This window comes from Rhyacophila brunnea, unplaced genomic scaffold, assembly GCF_057557595.1.
Source record: "Rhyacophila brunnea isolate RB1 unplaced genomic scaffold, BYU_Rbru_1.0 scaffold_5, whole genome shotgun sequence".
NCBI lineage: Eukaryota > Metazoa > Arthropoda > Insecta > Trichoptera > Rhyacophilidae > Rhyacophila > Rhyacophila brunnea.
Window position 1 is genome coordinate 10863663 of NW_028233170.1, and position 19907 is coordinate 10883569.

Here is a 19907-nt window from a genome sequence, read left to right on the forward strand (position 1 = left end):
AAGATGAAGATATATTAACATGTATATAGGGTATACTTATATTATTGTCTCCCAATAGCATTTTATGAAAGAGGGAGCAATTATTATTACAAAAATAATATCAATAATTATCAGAGATAGACAGCGGTTGGAATCAGGAGCGCGTCCCTCTACCCGCACCACACCTATACACAATAACGCTGCTATTTAACCACTTTACTTTGCAAGTGCGTTATTCGACAATGTTTGGATGTAAACGCCCGCCCCTGTAGTGTACTCGCACCTCACTTCACCTCTCCACGGCTGTTATTTGATCACTTTATCTGGTGCGCTATTTTCCTAACCTTTTGAAATGTATCTACTTTGTAATTTTTGTATTTAGTCTTTATAGCAACTGTTTTTTCAATATTGCATCTATTTCTTTGTTTTTCTACTGTTTCAATAAAATTTCTTTATTTTAAAATGTTATGTTGTGAACGTCTTAGATTTATAATTTGAAAACATATCGAAACTAAATTAGTACTAACACTGTAGTCATGGTTCAGACGTTTTTGAATTCTAACTGATCCAACGGGAATGGCAGACAGACAGCAGTAGGTACCAATAATTTTATTAAGTAGGAGCCTACCTAGTATAGAAGTATGGCATTAAGTACGTGCATGGATTTACTGCTGACAGTACGTATTATCGAGGCCATAACAAGAAATACACGTGTAAACATGTATTACCATGCAAATTGCAATATTGCATGCTTAAATCAAAAAAGTTCGGAAGCTTCTGAATTTTCACGCGACAGTTGGGATTATTCGATATCTGCGCCTGCGTAGTAGAATTATAGTGGCAAACCTGCCGGTAAAAAATCAAACGCACCGTGCAGAGACTCATTTTGAGGTTAACCGATTTTCACGACCTGCAAATAGTACCTACTATATGAAGACAACATCGTGTTTCGCTTACTCTCAAAGAATGAGATTGGCGAGATAATCAGCACTTTTACGTGTAAACAGTTATAAGTAGTTTAAAATACACACTATTGGTGCAAGTAAATCCAACCACTGTTACAACAAGCGCTATTCCTTTTTATCATCTCACGCACTACTGCACGTTGCAAGTTTTAGTAATTGGGTTAATTTTTTTTTTAATATCAAGTATCCTAAGTGAAAATCATTCCTGTGTTTGCATACAAATTAGAATCCCTCGTTTATTCAGTTGATATCAATTATTGGAGGTACTCTTTTCACTACTTCGTGTTAATTTGTTATGTATAATGTATTACCTAACACAAAAATCTTTATTCAAAACCAATGTTAAAGGCGATAACTATAGCATTTTCACGAAAAACGTTACGCTTTGAATTGCTTATTTTGATTAGTATACCTAGTTGTATCAGTCAAATTTTAATAATTCTTCGCAACTCAAATTCAATAACTAATTTAGTAGTTCTTATGAAAGGTAGGTATTGTTAAGCCCTGATAAAATATGGCGGCTAACACATTTTAAAATGGATGTAAGAGCTTATGTGAAATATGTTTATTGCTTATGGCCCCTACAAGGGGCTGGCAGGGCTCTAGGCTGGGGGCCCGGTGTGGCGAGATATATACACATCACGAATTTGCTCTAATATTAAAAATGTCGCCTGCGGCGCTATTTTTCTTCAATGACGTTATGATTTGTAAATAACGGATATGTTGATAATCGATATCTCCATAATTCCAATGAATGTATTAAAAACTACAAAAAGTGGCTAAAAATACACTTTAATTTTACCGCGTTCACCGTTCGGAAAACGCTACTATACACACTGCCTTTACTTGTAGCGATAGGTAAGGGGGCCGCCAAATATCCAAGCCTGGGGGACCGCTTCAGGGTGTGGGGACCATGATTATATGAGTGTTTCACAAGCATAGTGAAACAAGTCCATTCTGGTTATTTTTGAGTAAGCTACGAGTAGGTTCAAACATAATATTTGAGTGTTTCTAATTATGTAAGGGTATGATTGCAATTCTGAAGTGTTATTTTGAGTATATTTAAGTTATTATGTAAGGGAAATCATACCCTTACAGAATAAGCAATACTCAAAAATTATGTTTGAACCTAGCTTACTCTAAAATAACCGGAATGGATATGGAATATGCTTGTGAACCACTCATATGTTACTCCATGTATCAGGATAAAAGACTATTCAAATGTTTGAACATGGAAATAATAAAAATAAATGCAACATCATGGATTAAAAATTAAAGTAACTACAGGGAGATTCTAAATTCGGTTTAGAATGCGTTAACCAATATTCTGAATAATTAAACATGAAGAATGATTAAATACATGAACCAAGAAAAGGTTAAAAGCTAAATATCGGAAGCTAAATATCGGAAAAAAGAAAGGTTTAAATATCACGAATTGGAGTCTGAACGGAAAACCTTTTTCCGGGTTAGGTCGGAAACAGAAAAATCTGCAAAAAAGTCAGTATGTCCATTACTTCCGCTAAGGTAATATGTAATATAAAAAAATATGGTCACTATACACTATACCTACCAATAATTATGAGTTATTGAAGATATTTGAAAGCATATCTGAAAATAGATATTGTGTCCATACATTTCCTAGTTAACCATTAAGATAAGTGGGCATGTATTTGACGCACCCTGTAGCCAGCACCCAAACGTGCAATTATTACGCAAATTGGTCGTTTCATTAAATAACTCAATAGTATGGGTTGGGAAAAGATATGAAAATTTTCCACTCAATTAGAAAGAGAAAAGAGCACTCATTTATTGAGAATGTTCTTTAATCTATCGATAATTTTTCTTTTACGTTGTTTTTGTAATGTCGATTGGTCGAAATCCTATGGAGCGCGTTCGAGTAAATATTTTTTCCCATAATATGTGCTTCTGAAGTAATTTCGAATTAGTATGTTGTAGTTAGTATATATATTTTCTTTTGTTTTTAACTAATCCTGGTGAAACCACTAGCGAGTCCCTACATAATATAGTACATAATGCGTGGTAATATACATTTTATTTTAACAACGTATAGGTATATATATATATAATCATATTGTTATTTTATAATTTTTGAGAAATGTAATCTACAATAACATTGTTTCAATAATTAAGGCATTGTAAATTTTCAATGAACTCCGCAATTCGCATATGGAATCTAAACCAGGATTCGGGCAACTTTATTTTGTGTATGCAAAAGAAGTATTAGTGATATAACCCCCCCCCCCCCCGCCAGAACAAATTTTAAGCTAACTGCTTTATCTAAAATGAAAAATAAACTTCTCTCAATCTCAATTCACAATAATTGATAAATGCCTTAAAATGCCATACATGCTGTAATATGATTTTTTTTTAAAACCACGTTCGATCCTAAGATCATTATTTTTTGTTGAAAATTGTGTGTATTTTGTAAACAATGTGTATTTTTTTCCATTCCCACGACATTATAAACTGGCAAGCTAACCGCTCAGCCATCTTGGACGTTAACAATAGCACACATATAGCATATATGGGTACTATATTCCAGTTTATAAAATGAAAGCTATATTATAAAAGTCCACCCACTTTTTCTACTCTATTTTTGAATTCAGACTAGTGGAAAAGCTTTTATACTTTTACGAGTTCGTGAAACTTCATTGCCTCCCAAAAGTTTTATATTTATTTCATTCATGATAGTTTATCTCTGCTCTAGCCAGAATATACAATTTTGTACGCACTTGGTCCCTGGTCAAAATGAATAGGTAGAATAGTATATTATATTATATTATTTGAATTGTACTAATGTGTTATGTGGTAGGTAGGTACCTACATACGTAGTTATTTCATGATTATTTTCAGTTATCGGTTTTATAATTTCACTTTAGAAAATACATCACACAACGAATGGATTAGCATGGTAACCGGAAACGGATATTTGGATGCAACATTAAATCAAATTAATAGATTCTCTATGGACGTCAATATTACGAACGACCTAGAATCGACTGTGAATAAACAGGTATCCGTGTCCTACATTGACATGGTACAATTAAAAACTTACCTTTAGTGCAGTATTAAGCGAAGAGTATTTCATTTTTCTCTTTTGTAGATAATAAATTTCTATTATTAGACTCTAAATAAGACGTTAAAGCCATCGGAATTAAATAACTTGCGTATACAGTCATAAAGTTCTTCGTAAATACGACGAGCAGGGTTTTAATACGAATACAAAATCAACACGGCGAGATTGCAAAGAATAATATTTTATACCTAGTACATAAATACTACGTCACGGATGTGCATTTCCAATGATTTTATTCAATTAGCACATACCTACTTACTCCAATATAAATTTGTATTTTTATAACATGTTGTTTGATCAACTGGTTGTAAGGGCCGGAGTGCTGTTTGAAGGTCTGAAATAAAGAATTTTTGATATCTTGCGAGCGTAGCGTAGATAATATTAGTCATTAAGATACCTTGTCTTTTCTCATATTAGAAAATAACATCAAATGTATTAATACCATAAAAGAGTATTGTTGTAAACGTAGTCATGTTAAAATTGAGTATAAAGCCATATTTGTCACATCATAAATGTCAGTGGTTATATCATTTTTTCAAATTATTATTTCATCTATATATCTTCAATTTTCATAACGTTTAACATAATATAGACAAATATATTCAATAAATTATTCAATGTAGTTTGTAATTGACTCGTAATTTTGGAGAAATTGTAATATTTTACGTTCCATATTTTCCTTTATATATATATAATAATTTTTGTAAACATTTTTGTTGGATATTACCAGCCTACCACCACTAATATATTATATTAGTGGCAAGAGGTGGTGGTAGGCTGGTAATATCCAACAAAAATGGTGCACACATTTTCAGTCATACTTATTTTATTTCAATTTTATGTTTTGTACTATTCCATTAGAATATAAATTCAAATTCCACCAAATATCTTCGGTCGTTAGTATTACTATTATATTTTTTCGTTGAATTTATAATTACATATTACAGATCTGATGGTGTTGGTTAGTTTTTTTATAAAATTCATTAAGCCCTGCCTAAACTAAACTATAATCGATAAAAATATTCTTCTATATATAAAATATCTAAAATCATGTACGGTTTAATGGCATAATTTTAGATATTTTATAGATAAACGAATATTTTTTACTACTATCTACTATGGATTGGATTAGACAGGGTTTAATTGAATTTTGAAAACGAACAAACACTACCTACACACTAGTTTTAATTCAATGAAAACAAATACGTTTGACTGACAAAGTTTAGTCTGCACTTTTACGTTGGATCTTAACAGCCTTCCTCCACTATTCGCCACTGATATATATAACATCGACTGTAGCAAGAAAAAAGGCGTAATCGTCACAAATCATATTTTACAGGAGGCACAAAAACGTTTTTGTTATGGTTTTCGATCAAATTTAAAATACAAATTAGACATATCCTTGAAGTGCATGGTGAAAAATAAATTGGTTTTTATATTACCAATCTGATATTAATTATTGGATTCATTAAAGAAAAACCATCACAAATGATGGTTACGTCGTTTTTCCCACTTCACTTTCTATGTTTTTTTTTAATTGACAGCTAAATTTAGATAATAAATCAGGGTTTGCAGCTAACATCTTTGGACACAGCGTGTATTTAATCGTGTACTTATCCAACAAAACCTATTTTGAAAAAACTGAGAGTTACACCCTTTTTCCTTTCTACGGTCGATACATATTACGACACTTTAATACATTATTATTATCGTCATATGAAGTTCCATTTTCTCCTATCTACAAACAGACTTATCTACTTATTACTAAAAAAACGATATTATCTAACACTATCAGAAAACCATAATACAACATTATGAACGAGACACAGTATTTTTATCAACAAAGCTGTCACGAAGCTTTTTATAAAGTTATTGTAAACGAAGTTTATGTGGCTATCATTGAATGGTGTATAAACGGGGAAGTATTCAAATGGTTTTATTCGTCACGTTTATGAGACACGTGACCAACTTAAAACGTGCCCTCGGCGGGCTTGGAAAAATAATTGTTGTGTAAGCTATCACAATTTCCTCTATGCACCAGCTGATAATATAGTATCTACTTTTGCATGATTACTATATTATTTACATCCAGATTATTGTTGTATTAAATGCCATGTGGAGTATTTATATCATATAGGCACACTTCCAAAACCATTACTATATCTAATATAAACAATACAAACCTATAAAGATTTATGTATTTTCAAAAATATAGGTAAAACACATAGATATTGAAAACCTAGAGAGAGCTTAAATGTTTTAAATTTAAGCCAAAAAAGGATCACTGGTCTACATATGAAATTAGATACAAGTAACTTTGCATTGCATGTTCATTTGCAGAGAGCTTCACACTACTGCTAAGACATTTATTTACCAATTTGCAGGGCGTATAAAAAGGCATTCCGTCACGATGACCAGATAAGCAGCAACTTTACTAACACTACACTTCGACATTATTATTTAGTTGAAAAATCATGTAAAATTTGTGTAAAACCGTTTATAACTGCAATCGAGTAAGTAATCATAGTAAACAATTAAAAAATGGCCGTTGTTGCGTTAGTAATCGGAATGGCAACTGAGCGATTTTAATATTTGTGGAGTTTACCAACTTAACCATACTACATGCGCTTGCAAAATAATTTCAAATGTCATAACAGAAATAACGTAAAAGAGTCCTTCTATTTATAATCCATACCATTTACTATAAACTAATGATCATTTATTGTAATGTTGCGGAAGATTTATCACAACAGTCTTCTAGGAAAGCTGAAATATTTCTAATTATAAAGTAGGTACTTTAATCCCAAACACATACTAATGGGGATAACGAAAAAACAACATAAAACTTGTTAATTGAAACGAACTATTTATATAATATTTAGGGAAGCGTATTAGGTATATTATGATTATGTTCAGGATGTTAATAATCCCCAGAGGAACGATAACGGCTGTCTACCGATAACAATTTATTAAGAACGTACAATGCCAGAATATTTTCTATCGATGCGAAACTCGTTAAATAATTGAACAACTGGACGAAATCCACTGATATGCTCACCAAAATGAAGCCATTGTCAATTTACGCGATATCATAGAGCTGAATGGCAATATCCCGGAAATGTTGCTCGAAGACTGAACAATTTCTAAAGCCCTAATACCTCCAGGAACCAAATCACCATTAAGTTCGGTGGATGTGGGTTAAGGAAGGCTTTTATCCAGCAGTAGATCGACCACGGCTGATGATGATAAAAATAATAATGATAATAAAAATAAGAGTTGTCGATGACGTTTGTTATTGTCGACGGCTGTGTTAAATGCATAGCATTATATTATTTACTAAAAAGTGGCCAGTGGTGTTGCTATTTATAAAATAAATTAACAAGTTATTTATGTACATACCAGGTGGACGGAGTAATTGTATCGCAACCAGTGGACTCAGGTATCCAATTGTATTTGTGTACGGGAAGTAGTACGAGGGGAATCCGTGCTTTGGGACGTATCTAATTCCCCCCGTTTTCAAAAGCTCCCTATCGACGGGGCTGTCTCCATCGCACGAGATCCAAACTTGTTGTCTCTGGTAGATAAACAAATATAATATTAATATATATGAGTTATTTAAAATACTGATTTATCGGGAATGGGACAACTGGACGCCGCACTGTCGTAGACACGTACACAGAACGTACACGAGGAATTTTAATCAGTTTCTATCTACTACTTAGTAGCTTTAATTAATTGTACTCTTAACACAATGTTTTTTATTGCGGATTGAGAATTACCATGCTTAAGGATTTATATAAAAATAAAAAAACTCTTTTTTTTTGTTGGAACTTAAACATATGCACGATTAAATCATTATTTACGTGTGCATATTTAAATTCTCACCAACTATTAAATCATAATATTATAATAATTTAAATATAAATAAGAATATTTATTTTTAAAAGTACTTGTAAGTACCTAACGTCTATTTATTTTCAAATTGCGTGGCGTCCAGTTGTTCGGCGTCAAATCGTCCGAGATCCGATTTATCTGACCACATAATAAACTTGTTTTATAATAGCTATATTATATTATGTGTATACTATTAATTTACTATTAATTCTAAATCCAAAAGTATTCTTTTTTTATGTATGTAACTACTTAACTGTCGTATTATAATTTCAGTGTAGAAAAAAGAAACAATATTATAGTTAAGTACACACTTACCTCATTAGCTGGTAACTCTTTGATAAATGCCTTCAGTTCATCGGGCATTTCTTGTGGTAGATCATTTGGATCATCGTAGAATTCAGGCATCCAATCATAAATCTATAACACATAAACATCAATTACAATTTAAAATACCTAGATATTGGTAATTATAATTTAAGATTACTATATCGGTGGTTTGGAGTACTAATTGCTTAAAATGGTCGGCAATACTCATATCATATCAACTTGAATAAAGTATTCCATCAGATTCATTAAAGTGATTATATTTGCTAGTATACTCGCGGTACACATCGCGTCAAGGGCATCTGCCGACCGGGTGCCAGCCCAAAGTTGCCAAGTCTTGATAAATTTGACAAATTATTTTATTGTGATCAAAATAATAATATTCATAACAAAAATTATGACATATTTTACCTTCTAAATAATATAACATTTTGAATTATAAGGAAACGCGACTTGGAACGATCTATACATTGTATCGATAATCGATAGAGCTGGAAAACCCAAACTTACAAAATAATCTTTAATAGCATTTGTGAAAATTCTAGTGAGACAAATCATTTTACTTGAAATATTGCACCTTTATGGATCAGTTAATTTTCCGGTGGCTGGTTCTTAGGATTTAGGGCTAGGCTGCATGGGTGTTTCGCACCCCTAACATAAACAAAATTTATTTTTATACACTATTGCATAATTTATAGTTTTTGAGTTATCTGTGCCTATGTTTTTTATTACTTAATATAAATTCACAATAATATTGTATAAGGAACTATTAAATGAAATATTTATTAGAAGTAATGCCGTTATTATTATCGAATGAAAATTTTATTTGCATCTTTACGATGTTATTTGCAGTAAGAAGACATCTTTGCAACTTTGAAACGTAATATTTAAAATATTAATTTATTATCCTTGCCGTGGTCTTTGTGAATATTGTTTATTTTGAATTAACATCTGAATCGTAAAAATAACCATTTTAAACAAATGTGTTGAAACTACTTCTTGAAGAAGCGTTCTGTCATTTCTGTCATTTGACGTAGATCTTTTCAGAGTTTGTATGAAAACAAGTTGTCATTTTTGTCATTATTGTCATACGTTTTGGCTCCATTTCGATGGTTTTATGAGGTGCAGTTAACAGTACATAAACTAGACTTAATAATTGATCCACCTTTAGATTTTATTATTATTATTTTTTAATGTCATATTACATCGAATATATTTTACGAAGAAGATGTTGACTATTTATCCAAGATAGCTAGTCGTACAGAGCCATTACACTTGATTACACATTAACGTTCCATATTTTCAAATATATATAATAGAATACGACACCTATTAACATCGTAATAAAGAAGCGCTGTGGTGGCAGGTTCACAAGACCGCCTACTTCCGCCGGTGGCGATGTTTTTGACACATTTTAATACACATATAAATGACTAATCGCCGTGTTTCTTTTCGATGCACTACTAATACAAGCTTTCCTTTCACCGTTCACCACGTGTCCACACCCGTTATGCGAGCGTATACCATGCTGTAACGAACGCTAGGCGTTCTTCAAAGTTGTTTAGCGACCTTTGTAAGTCCTATTCTGATTTTAAATGTCAAGCTTTGATGAAAAGAGTACATTTTCACTCGCCGCATTGCGAACTTTTGAAAAGTTACCAAGTTGTATTGGTTGACCGGAACAAATGATTTAAGACTCCCTGTTTCTACCCATCATGTATTGTATGTACAGCAGTGGATATACTGGGTCGCCTTCTATGACGCTTAAAACGTGTCTGAAAGAAAAGATTTTACATGCTCACTCTGCTATCCCGATAGGGAGCCGCACGGGAGTGGTTTAACAACCATGCACTGTGATGCTTGAAGACAGAAAATTTTAGAGAGAAAAGAAAATGGTTGGACTGGTTCGTCTAGTCTCGGTGGCATTAAATGTCCTCCGTCTCCGCCATACTGAATATCAAGATTTGAATTCGATGATGACTCTACGGAGGAACCGGGATCACACCCAATTAACCTGCTCTCCATAAGACGCTGTAAAATTCTCAAATGTCTCAAACTGGGCCTCGGTTGATATCAAGTTTGGTTGACCGGTACATTTAAGTTATTGTCCCCACCAAACCACATCCGCCCCGCACCACACACGGCGTATCACGGCACCCTACGTCCGGTGTGAAGCATATTTTTTTATGACTGGGAATGTCTCAGGAGTAGTTACCCAAGACTGAGGTCGACATGCACTCAAATGTGCTTTACAATAAATTGATCGGCACAATTCATTGGTTAAAAATGACGAAATTACGTTGTAGAAAATGCGCTGAGAAGCACATCGAAACCGTTACTGCCACTTAGCGGCGCCGCCAAGTGGCGCTTCTAAACTCCGCAAATGTACTCTAAATAGTCTAAACCTATTTATTGTTTTCAAATATAACTTACCTACTGAATAATTATGTTAATTTTCTTGTTCATTAGAACTTTGTTACTATTATTTAAAAAAAAAAAAAAAAAAACTTGTCGATGAATTATGTATTTACCTTATTTAATTTGAGGAAGAAGCACGGTGATAAGTGATCATAAGAATACGACGCGTTGGGCGTGCAAGGGTGCCAAGCCCTTACATCCACCGCGCATACCTTTCCTTTGGGGGGTGGAGTGTCAAAGTCGCACACCACTTGGTTGTGACCACCTCCTGGAAGTTTCTCATTCACCAAATACACTGTCGAAGAAATTATGCGAATACATATATTATTACACCAATATTATTAAATTATAATATACTTTGCATCACACGAAAAACCCCAATGTATTCAATACCCTTGGTGTATTAGGTAAACTCGTTTCACACGCATCGAATATTATCGCTCGATATAAAGTCGCGGTACTTTGTGCGAAACAAGGGTTACGGAATAATAATAATATGAAACTGAAAATGTAATGTAAAAAATATATTAAAAGTTAAAATGGTATATACCTAATACTCTAATAAAAACAATTTATAGGTTATTTGGGAGTTTAACTTACATAAATCATGGTTTACATAATATCGTATGAAAGTTTACATTTTTAAACCGTTTGAATTAGTTATACGTTTAAAAAAGTGCTGAGGATTAAATGAGTATACTTACGTGTTATATAAATTTAAAAAAGTTAAGAGTTGTATTCACATTAACACATGTCACATCCCCATTTGTGTATGAAAAAAGACTCCACCATATGTAAAATGCTTTGTATGAAAAGTTACATGTGTTTTATTGCTAATATTGTGTTAAATCTTGTTATTGTTTTGATAGTAACGTATCTATTCTGAATGAATGTTTTGTATTGACTTGTCTGCCTTTAGACATTAGTAAACTTACATACATAAATATCTACAATTTGTCTTCTAATAAGTAATGAACAATTTCAGAATAATATTTGACTTTAAGTCGATTTACCCAACTTGGTCACGGGTGCATTTGTATTACTTTAATCCTCAGCTCCTCAATAATCATTGTATTTATTTTGATATATGTATATTCAGAAGTATTTTAGTAAGACTTACATTCCAAAAACTCGTTAATCAAATTCACCCATCTTTGTATCTGAGTTTGATTTGTTGAATCATACCAAATCAGAGACCCTTCTTCTGTCCTCTCTGATAGGGGTCTAAAACCTAGGCCAGGATTTGTACCTAAAAATCGAAAATATATTAGGTACTTAATAACGCTAATAGATATAATTATAGTGAGTTTACCTTTAATGTGAGCTTAAGTGTTGGTTTTATTTATAAACATTATATTAATATAATATAGATAGGTACTAGGTGTGAATGTCGTATATAGTGATATACAAACTCCTTCAACAAGAATATGTATATATGTTACGCCGAATGTGCAAAATTGACTATTACATGAAATGGGCAAAATTTTGCCTAAATCATGAAAAATGAGAGCCCGTTGCCTTATTCATGAATTAGACAAAATATCTGCCGAGTGCGTGAATTCGGCAGTAATTTTTCTGCCTAGTTCATGCATTAGGCAAATTAGATAGTAGCGTTACGGTGTTGTTTTTTTGCAACGAAACCAAATGTGTCAAATGCTCATGCATTGGTCAAAATAGATGGTCGCGCTCCGGTGGTGTTTTTTTGCAACTAATCAAACTAACCAAATGTGTCAAATGTCATTGATTATATAAAAATAGGCGTGCATTTTTGAAGCAAGTATTAATAGACAATTTTGAAAAGTTTTTAAATAACAACTGTCAGAATTTTAAATGAATGGTAAGTATTTATTTCAAAGTATCGGTATAAGCCCGCCAGTTTTAATGTTGAATATAAAATAATGGTACAGCAAGAAATAATATTCAAAATTCAGTAGTAAAAATAAATAATCATTATTTAAATGACATGTGCCAATAGATAAAATCAATATCCATTATTATTTTGATGGTATGAAAAGTAAAAAACATTCAATGAGGCGCACGGCATTTTAGGGTTACCATTATCGCATATAAAGTATATTAGTCTATGCATTCATGAATATCGGTAAGAACAAACTATTTATGATTATATTATTATTAAAAGAAGATCAAATAAGAAGTCGCAGAGGTGCAGAAAAAAGAGCTAGATGGACATTTCACAGAATAAATGCGAATAACCTCAAAGATTAAATTAATAATTGATCAAAAATATAGGTTCTCTAGGTAGGTACTACAAATATTACAGAAATCATTTTTTTAAACTAAGTACATTTTTATTACCTATTATTGTTATTATTGTATAATTAATAGTAATAGTATGATATTAAATTAATCTCAATTATTTTTTTTTAATTTTTTACTCATCACTACAAAAAAGGTTTTTATCAACGTCTTTTAAAATTACTAATTTAAGTAAGTATCTTAATTATTTATATAATATGTATATTATTATTTTTACTATTAGTGTTAATGCCGAATCAGATAATAATTTAATATTGTTAATTTATTACAGTATGTAATGTAAACAAGACCGTGAAACGTATTGCCATTGGCGAGCCAAAAGTCCGAGGACAATTAATAAGTCGTCCGATTTGTCTATGCTCTAATACTGATCAACGAACGAATAAAAAAATCGAGCTGTCAAAAGTTGCGATTATCGGAATGTTTTCCGATAATCCTAAAATGTTGTGTTATTTAAATGTAGACTTGCATAAAATAATATAACAGTAAAAACAACACAAATTTTATGTTTTCTTTTATGAATTTCATAAACGTTTTTAGTAATAGGTTGTACGTAATTGAAGGAAAAGATTTTTTTGTTATCGTTTGACTGGGTGTGTATTCTAGATTATCATTTTCAATCATTCACATTGATCGACATCGGTCGTCTTTAGTAATAGGTTGTATGTAATTGATATGTCATTGTAGGAAACGTCTTATTCTGTCATATGTTTGTTATCATTGATTATTATTGTGAATTTTTGAACACAAGAAATACATTTATTGTAAATAACTGAAGTCTGTCTTATTATTTAATTCTGATACTGAAAATAATATGTAATAAGCACTATACAAGTCTGAAGTAGGTATGTCTTGTTATTATTGCAAAGTTGAAAATGTATATAATAGACACTACAATTTATTTAACTCCGCAATGAAGTAGAGATTAAGGGTTTGAATCTCATAAGGTAAGGTTACATATATCTTTGAAGTGCGCTTAGATCAAGAGTGTATGCCTAACAGCTACCTACAACTGATGGTTCGGAATGTGCAGTTAAGTTAAGCTACAGCTGATAGTTAAAATGAAATAGTAACTTAAAGGCACTAGAAGCTTGCTCAGGAGACTTGCATTGCATCATTGAGCCATTTTATAGATACACAAATGCTGCTACACTAAATGGGCGTAAGGGATGAAATAATAGAGAAATACCATTCTAATAGTACAATCTGTTCTGGAGAGTCAGATAGAAAGAACAATACTATCCTACTAAATTTAACATAATAAGGAAGCTACTAAATAAGTTATTTCTGTAAAAGAAAAAATCTGTCCAAAATAGGTTTATACTGATAAATTGATATTTATACTTACCATTAATTATTTAAATAATTCCCAGAAATTGTTTAAATAATTCCCTATCATAATTTAAATACTTCCATTGTTATATTATAATACTTACCAATAATCATTTTTTACTTGCTGTTCATATTAAATAGTTCCCACCTTTTTAATAAAATACTTGCTCGATTTTTTATTAAAATACTTGCTGATAATGCATATATATACTTACCCAATAATTTGAAGCCATAAAAATATACCAATCAATAACTACAATGACGTTCATATCCATTTACTATGCCCAAAAAAAATCTAGAACTATAATATGATAACGGAAGAATTTTATTAAAAGGTAGGTACCACAGGTAAGGCACCAATTGTGCAATGGTCGATTGTATGTTTGTGATAGTATGATTTGATAGTTTGTTGACACTTGTTAGCTAACCTCAAAATGGACATTCAGTTGAATTCAGAATTACAAAACCTAACCTAACCTAATAATAATAATATTATATTATGTCCAATTATAACTAATAAAACCATCCGTATTAAATTTACTTTTTCTACTGTCATGTTAACAGTGAATGACATACCATGGCGAATTCACGCACTCGGCAGATAATTTACCTAATTCATGAATAAGGCAACGGGCTTGACTATTACATGAATTAGCCAAAATTTTGCCCATTTCATGTAATAGACAATTTCGCACATTTGGCGTAACATATACATCAGATTTTTATGGGCGTGCCATGCACCAATAATGGACAGTGGCCAGTCATCGAGGGACATCCTGAAAAGCTGGCTGGATGCAAACTAGCAGGTCCAAACTTCGGGAGTTCGACGGTATCAACAAGGATGGTAAGGTAACTGGAAAGTAACACCTGGAGGATATACTAGTTTAGGACAAGGGAAGATAGAGAAAATTAACGAGGCCAGGACCCGCCCTTGGTTGTTAAGCCACCGATGATGATAAATATTAGGTACTTGTGATTATGTTCCAATTTAATATTATTTTTTAAAACATAGTAGATAATAGTTGTATTTGAATTGGACTTACCTATATTCGAATATTGTAATTTCCACTTTGGTTCTGTATCACTAATTGTTGATAATAATCCTTTCATGCATATAGCGAAAAGAGAAACTAACGCCGCGTAAAATATTAAATAAAACAGCATAATTTGAGCTGAAACAAAAGAAATTACACCACAATTAATAATTATTCATAAAAATACTGAATAGAATTGTAAAAATATTAATATTATTCGTTGTGGTCGGGCCCCTATCTATGTATGAACAATATGTTCCTATGGATGCCCATTCACCGGTAGTTATAACTAGATTTGTGAATGCTTTGGGTTCGGTACAAGTCGAAAAAAATTGTATCGTTCAAAATGGTTAATTTCACCCATAGCCACTGATATATTATACGTGTATTTTTTCTCCTAAATATGTATATTTACATACTATGATTGGGGTGTCGCAAGTGTAGCAGTCAGACTATTGATAATATAGTTTTATAACAAGATGGCCGCCAGATTAGGTGGTTACTATCACAAATTGAAAACTATGCCCTTAAGTAGGTTGAAATTTTTTTCATAATATGTACGTAAAATTCGTTGTTGAGCGGTCTAATTATAATACTGCTAGTACAAAACCAATTGCATAGCAAATTTGTTGCGTACGTTTACAAATAAACAATGTAGGTGACCCAATGGTGTATAGATGTAATTAGAACTATTTAGTTGAAGAAAAAGACTAGCCCAGATCGATGTTAACTTAATAAAAAAAACAACATATTTTAGAGACAACTTCAACGTATAGATATTAGACGTCTTATGAAACAATATGAAGTGTGGCACTTTTAATATATTTCTCGGCCTCATACTAAATGATTACCAAAGCGTGACATGATTTTTTAACAGTGATAAAAATAAGACCCACAAATTGAAAGGTTTTGCAAGCACTTATCGTATGATGTTTATCACATTTTTAATACGTTAAAAATTCTTTGAGATTTCTCATCGATGCAAATGATAAAACGTAGCACAGGAATCAAACGAATCAACATATTGTTATTATTGCATTTTAAAAGGAAATACAAACTGACGCAAACCAATGTGAATCGGATACGTTTGGATAAATTCTTGCTCTGCCACAAAGACTAGATTATTTTACCTTATATGTATTCATTGATTATTTATTATAGGAGGAAAATGACCGTACTTTAAATTGTATTTAGTTTATTTGAATCATATCAAGTTTACCACTTATTGTAATATGCATATAATAGTATATACCTACATATATTATTATAATGTACCTAGGTACTTGTGGGTATTTGATTTTTTTGTTGTTATGTACTTGAACATGTGCAAGCAAATCACTTAGCGCCGGAAGTGGAAACATCTCCAGCATTATTATCTATATTTGCAGCAATAGTGAGTATTTTAAACTATCGCGACAATAACTGTGTACATGTAAAAGTGCTCACTGTCTCTCCAACCTCATTCTTCAAGAGTAAGCGAGACGCGATGCTGTAATTTTATGATACTATTTGACAGGTTGTTAAAATCGGTTAACCTCAATATGAGACTCTACGCGGTGTAGTTCGTTTTTTGTCGACAGGTTCCCTACTATCGTTCTACTGCGCAGACACAGATTGAAAAAATCCCAACTGTCGCATGAAAACTCAGAAGCATCCGAACATTTTTGATTCATGCATGTAATTTTGCAACTTGCATAACAATACATGTTTACGCGTGCATTTTTTGTTATGGCCGCGATAATACGTGCTGTCACCAGTAAATCCATGCACGTTTAAACGGGGTACAAAATTTAGTAAGTAGTACACGGTCTGCCTAGTCCAGGGATGGCGAACCTTTTTACGTACACGTGCCAAAATTTCCCAAATATTATTTTTTGACTATCTGGCGTGCCGAGCAGTTTTTCAAGTAGTTCGAGCAGGAAAAAAATGAAAAAATAGTTCTATTAAATAATTAATTCATTATTATAATATAAAAAATAATTAATTATATTTAAAAAGTTCAACAATTATCAGCAATTGATTATATTTACTATAATACCTACTTTTTTGGTTCTTTACGCACAAATTGATGCCAAAATTTCTCGGATCAGATGAGCCATCCTCTCGCTACAGTGGTTTCAAGCATTGTAAAATGATTGTAAATCAATCAAAATCAGAGGTTCGCGCCTGATAAAGTCAGTGCTATAATATTATTATGTGTGACGCATAAAACCTGAGGACCTACCTATCTATGCAATCGAAATTAATTATAATGCTTATTCTTCAAGAATCAAGAGTATCAGCTCGCTGTTATTTTTTATACAATGCTATCTGTCATTTATGCATGAATTTCATTGTTACCGTTTGCGCATCAGTTGATACATTTATCATTGGTGAAAGTATTATTAAAAACCGAAGAAAATACCCATTTTTAATATTATATAATGTATATTAAGGTATTTGTAAAACTTTTTGTAAAAATATATCTTTTAAATTATATATCTATTTTTTTTCTTTAACACAACATTTGCGTGCCATGCAAAATCATCTCGCGTGCCATAGGCTCGCCATCTCTGGCCTAGTCCAACGGGACGTCACTATTTTTTACTTATAAATTTAATAATATATTGTTATTTAATTTAATTTAATAAAAACATAATATGTTTTATCCACAGATAGTTGGAAAATGAAATTTGGTTGTTCCGAAAAAAAAAATGAGTGTTTATATAGCCGGTTTTTCATTCAGATGTATAAATACATAAGTTTTAAATAACCTCAGAAAACCTACATATTATTAGAAAAAAAAACAAGAAAAGGATTAGGCCAAGTGGGACTCGAACTAACCACACATTTTTCTACGGTCTGTGTAACAGCTCTAGCTCCTGAGCTATTGGCCTGTTTAAGGCCCAACTTTTTTTTTTTAAATATATGTACCTATACTTTCCGAGGTATTTTAACATTATTGTATTTACAAAATGAAGAATCTAACATTCTTAAGTCTAGACATAGTAGACTATTTTTCTATCTTGGGTCGGTATTTATTTTTTCGCACACTGGCGGCTGTTCTGTACTGCAGATTTCTTCTTTTTTCTTCTACAGATTTATTCAGATACAATTCACCTTTTGCCAATTATAAGACAGCTGCGCATCTATTCTATACGCAAGACTGCTATAGGCCGCTATCTGCAGTTATCGAGGGTAGTTTTTCATTTTTCTGTATCGAAGTATTAGCACTTATTGTAACAACTACGTAACAATTAGTGCTTTTTAACAGCATCTCTCTTGGCTGTGTTAAATTTTAGAGCGAGATAGAGAGTTGTGGCTGTTTAGACAGCTAACTTATTGTAATTGTTACAATAAGTGGTAATAGTTCCGTCAAAAAAATGAAAAACTACGCTCGATAGGTGCTGATAGCGACCTATAGCAAGCAGTCTTGTGTATAGAATAGATGCGCTGAAACTCATATAACCAAAAGCCGAAATTTCATACATTACATGGCTGAAAAATCTTAAATTACATTTTCCCGTTAATGTTTTTTTTGACACACGATAAACTGTACAAATTATATTATGTATGTCGATGATGTTGCAATGTTTGTGGTTATTGACAGAACCGTGCGATAACAGTGTAAAATTTTCTATAATTGAATCTGCAATACCGAAAGACTATTTTCAACTTATTCTTATATTAGGGTCCGCATTTACAGGTGATGGTTTATTAGCTCCTAACACTTAGCCAATAACACTTGTAATAATATTTGATATTGATCCCTCATGATCACATAATTTATTGTAGAGAGATCTGAGAAGTGATATCGAGAAACCTGAATGAGGTTAAATCGTTTATCATTCATAACTCCATGACCTCTTTGTAGTCATATTTTATGATTTGAAGGTTGTGAGATACATATTATTGTAAGAAAATTGCAAAATGAATTTTTGATATGAAAATAATTACATTTAAGTTCTTCATAAAATCATAAAACTTGTCAAGCACTTTTTATTGATATATTGTTGTATTTTGTGGATCATCCCAGTTGTGTTAAAAGAAAAGCAATGTTCGTATCACTGCCTATCTATTTACACGTAGGTAACTACGTCGTATGCAGTGTTGCCTACAGCAATTAGTAAATTTATTTATTCTACCAATAACGGAGTCAATTCGAGTACCTACCTTTGCTTTCGTTATTGCAAAAAGTGCAAAAATCGAAAAAATTTCGAAAGGTGTAAAAACCACACATTTTACAGAATTGTATTTCAAAATTAACAACAAATACCTGCCTATATTGTGACAACGGCATTCAAGTTTCGTTTAATGTTTGAAGACAAGAGCTTCTTTATTGTAGGACAGACAGAGAATTAAAGAACATACATTGTAGATAATAATTGTTAAATTATTATTTTATATATTCGGAAATTCGGAGTAATATACAAATACATTAAAAAACAATGCATAAATTTATTTCATCTTGTTTTATTTCTCACTAAAATAGGTACCTACCGACCTACCTGCATTATATCTGATAGTAAAACATTTGAATATCCAGCGTGTTTTCAACACATTTAAAGCTGTTGTAGGCATCAAAAAACGCTAGTAAAAAGCCACAAG

General features: G+C 31.9%; 1 protein-coding gene across 1 annotated transcript in view; it reads right to left on the reverse strand.

The window, feature by feature from the left end:
• The window catches only part of LOC147066040 (sodium/potassium-transporting ATPase subunit beta-1-like), a 63111-nt gene that overhangs the window by 12226 nt on the left and 30978 nt on the right, over window positions 1–19907 (reverse strand). The window contains exons 2-6 of the mRNA XM_085955811.1: window positions 15330–15458; window positions 11798–11926; window positions 10791–10972; window positions 8251–8352; window positions 7441–7615 (exon numbers count right to left, since the gene is read on the reverse strand). Coding sequence (XP_085811937.1) covers window positions 7441–7615; window positions 8251–8352; window positions 10791–10972; window positions 11798–11926; window positions 15330–15458 — 717 coding nt within the window. The remainder of the gene's footprint in view (window positions 1–7440; window positions 7616–8250; window positions 8353–10790; window positions 10973–11797; window positions 11927–15329; window positions 15459–19907) is intronic.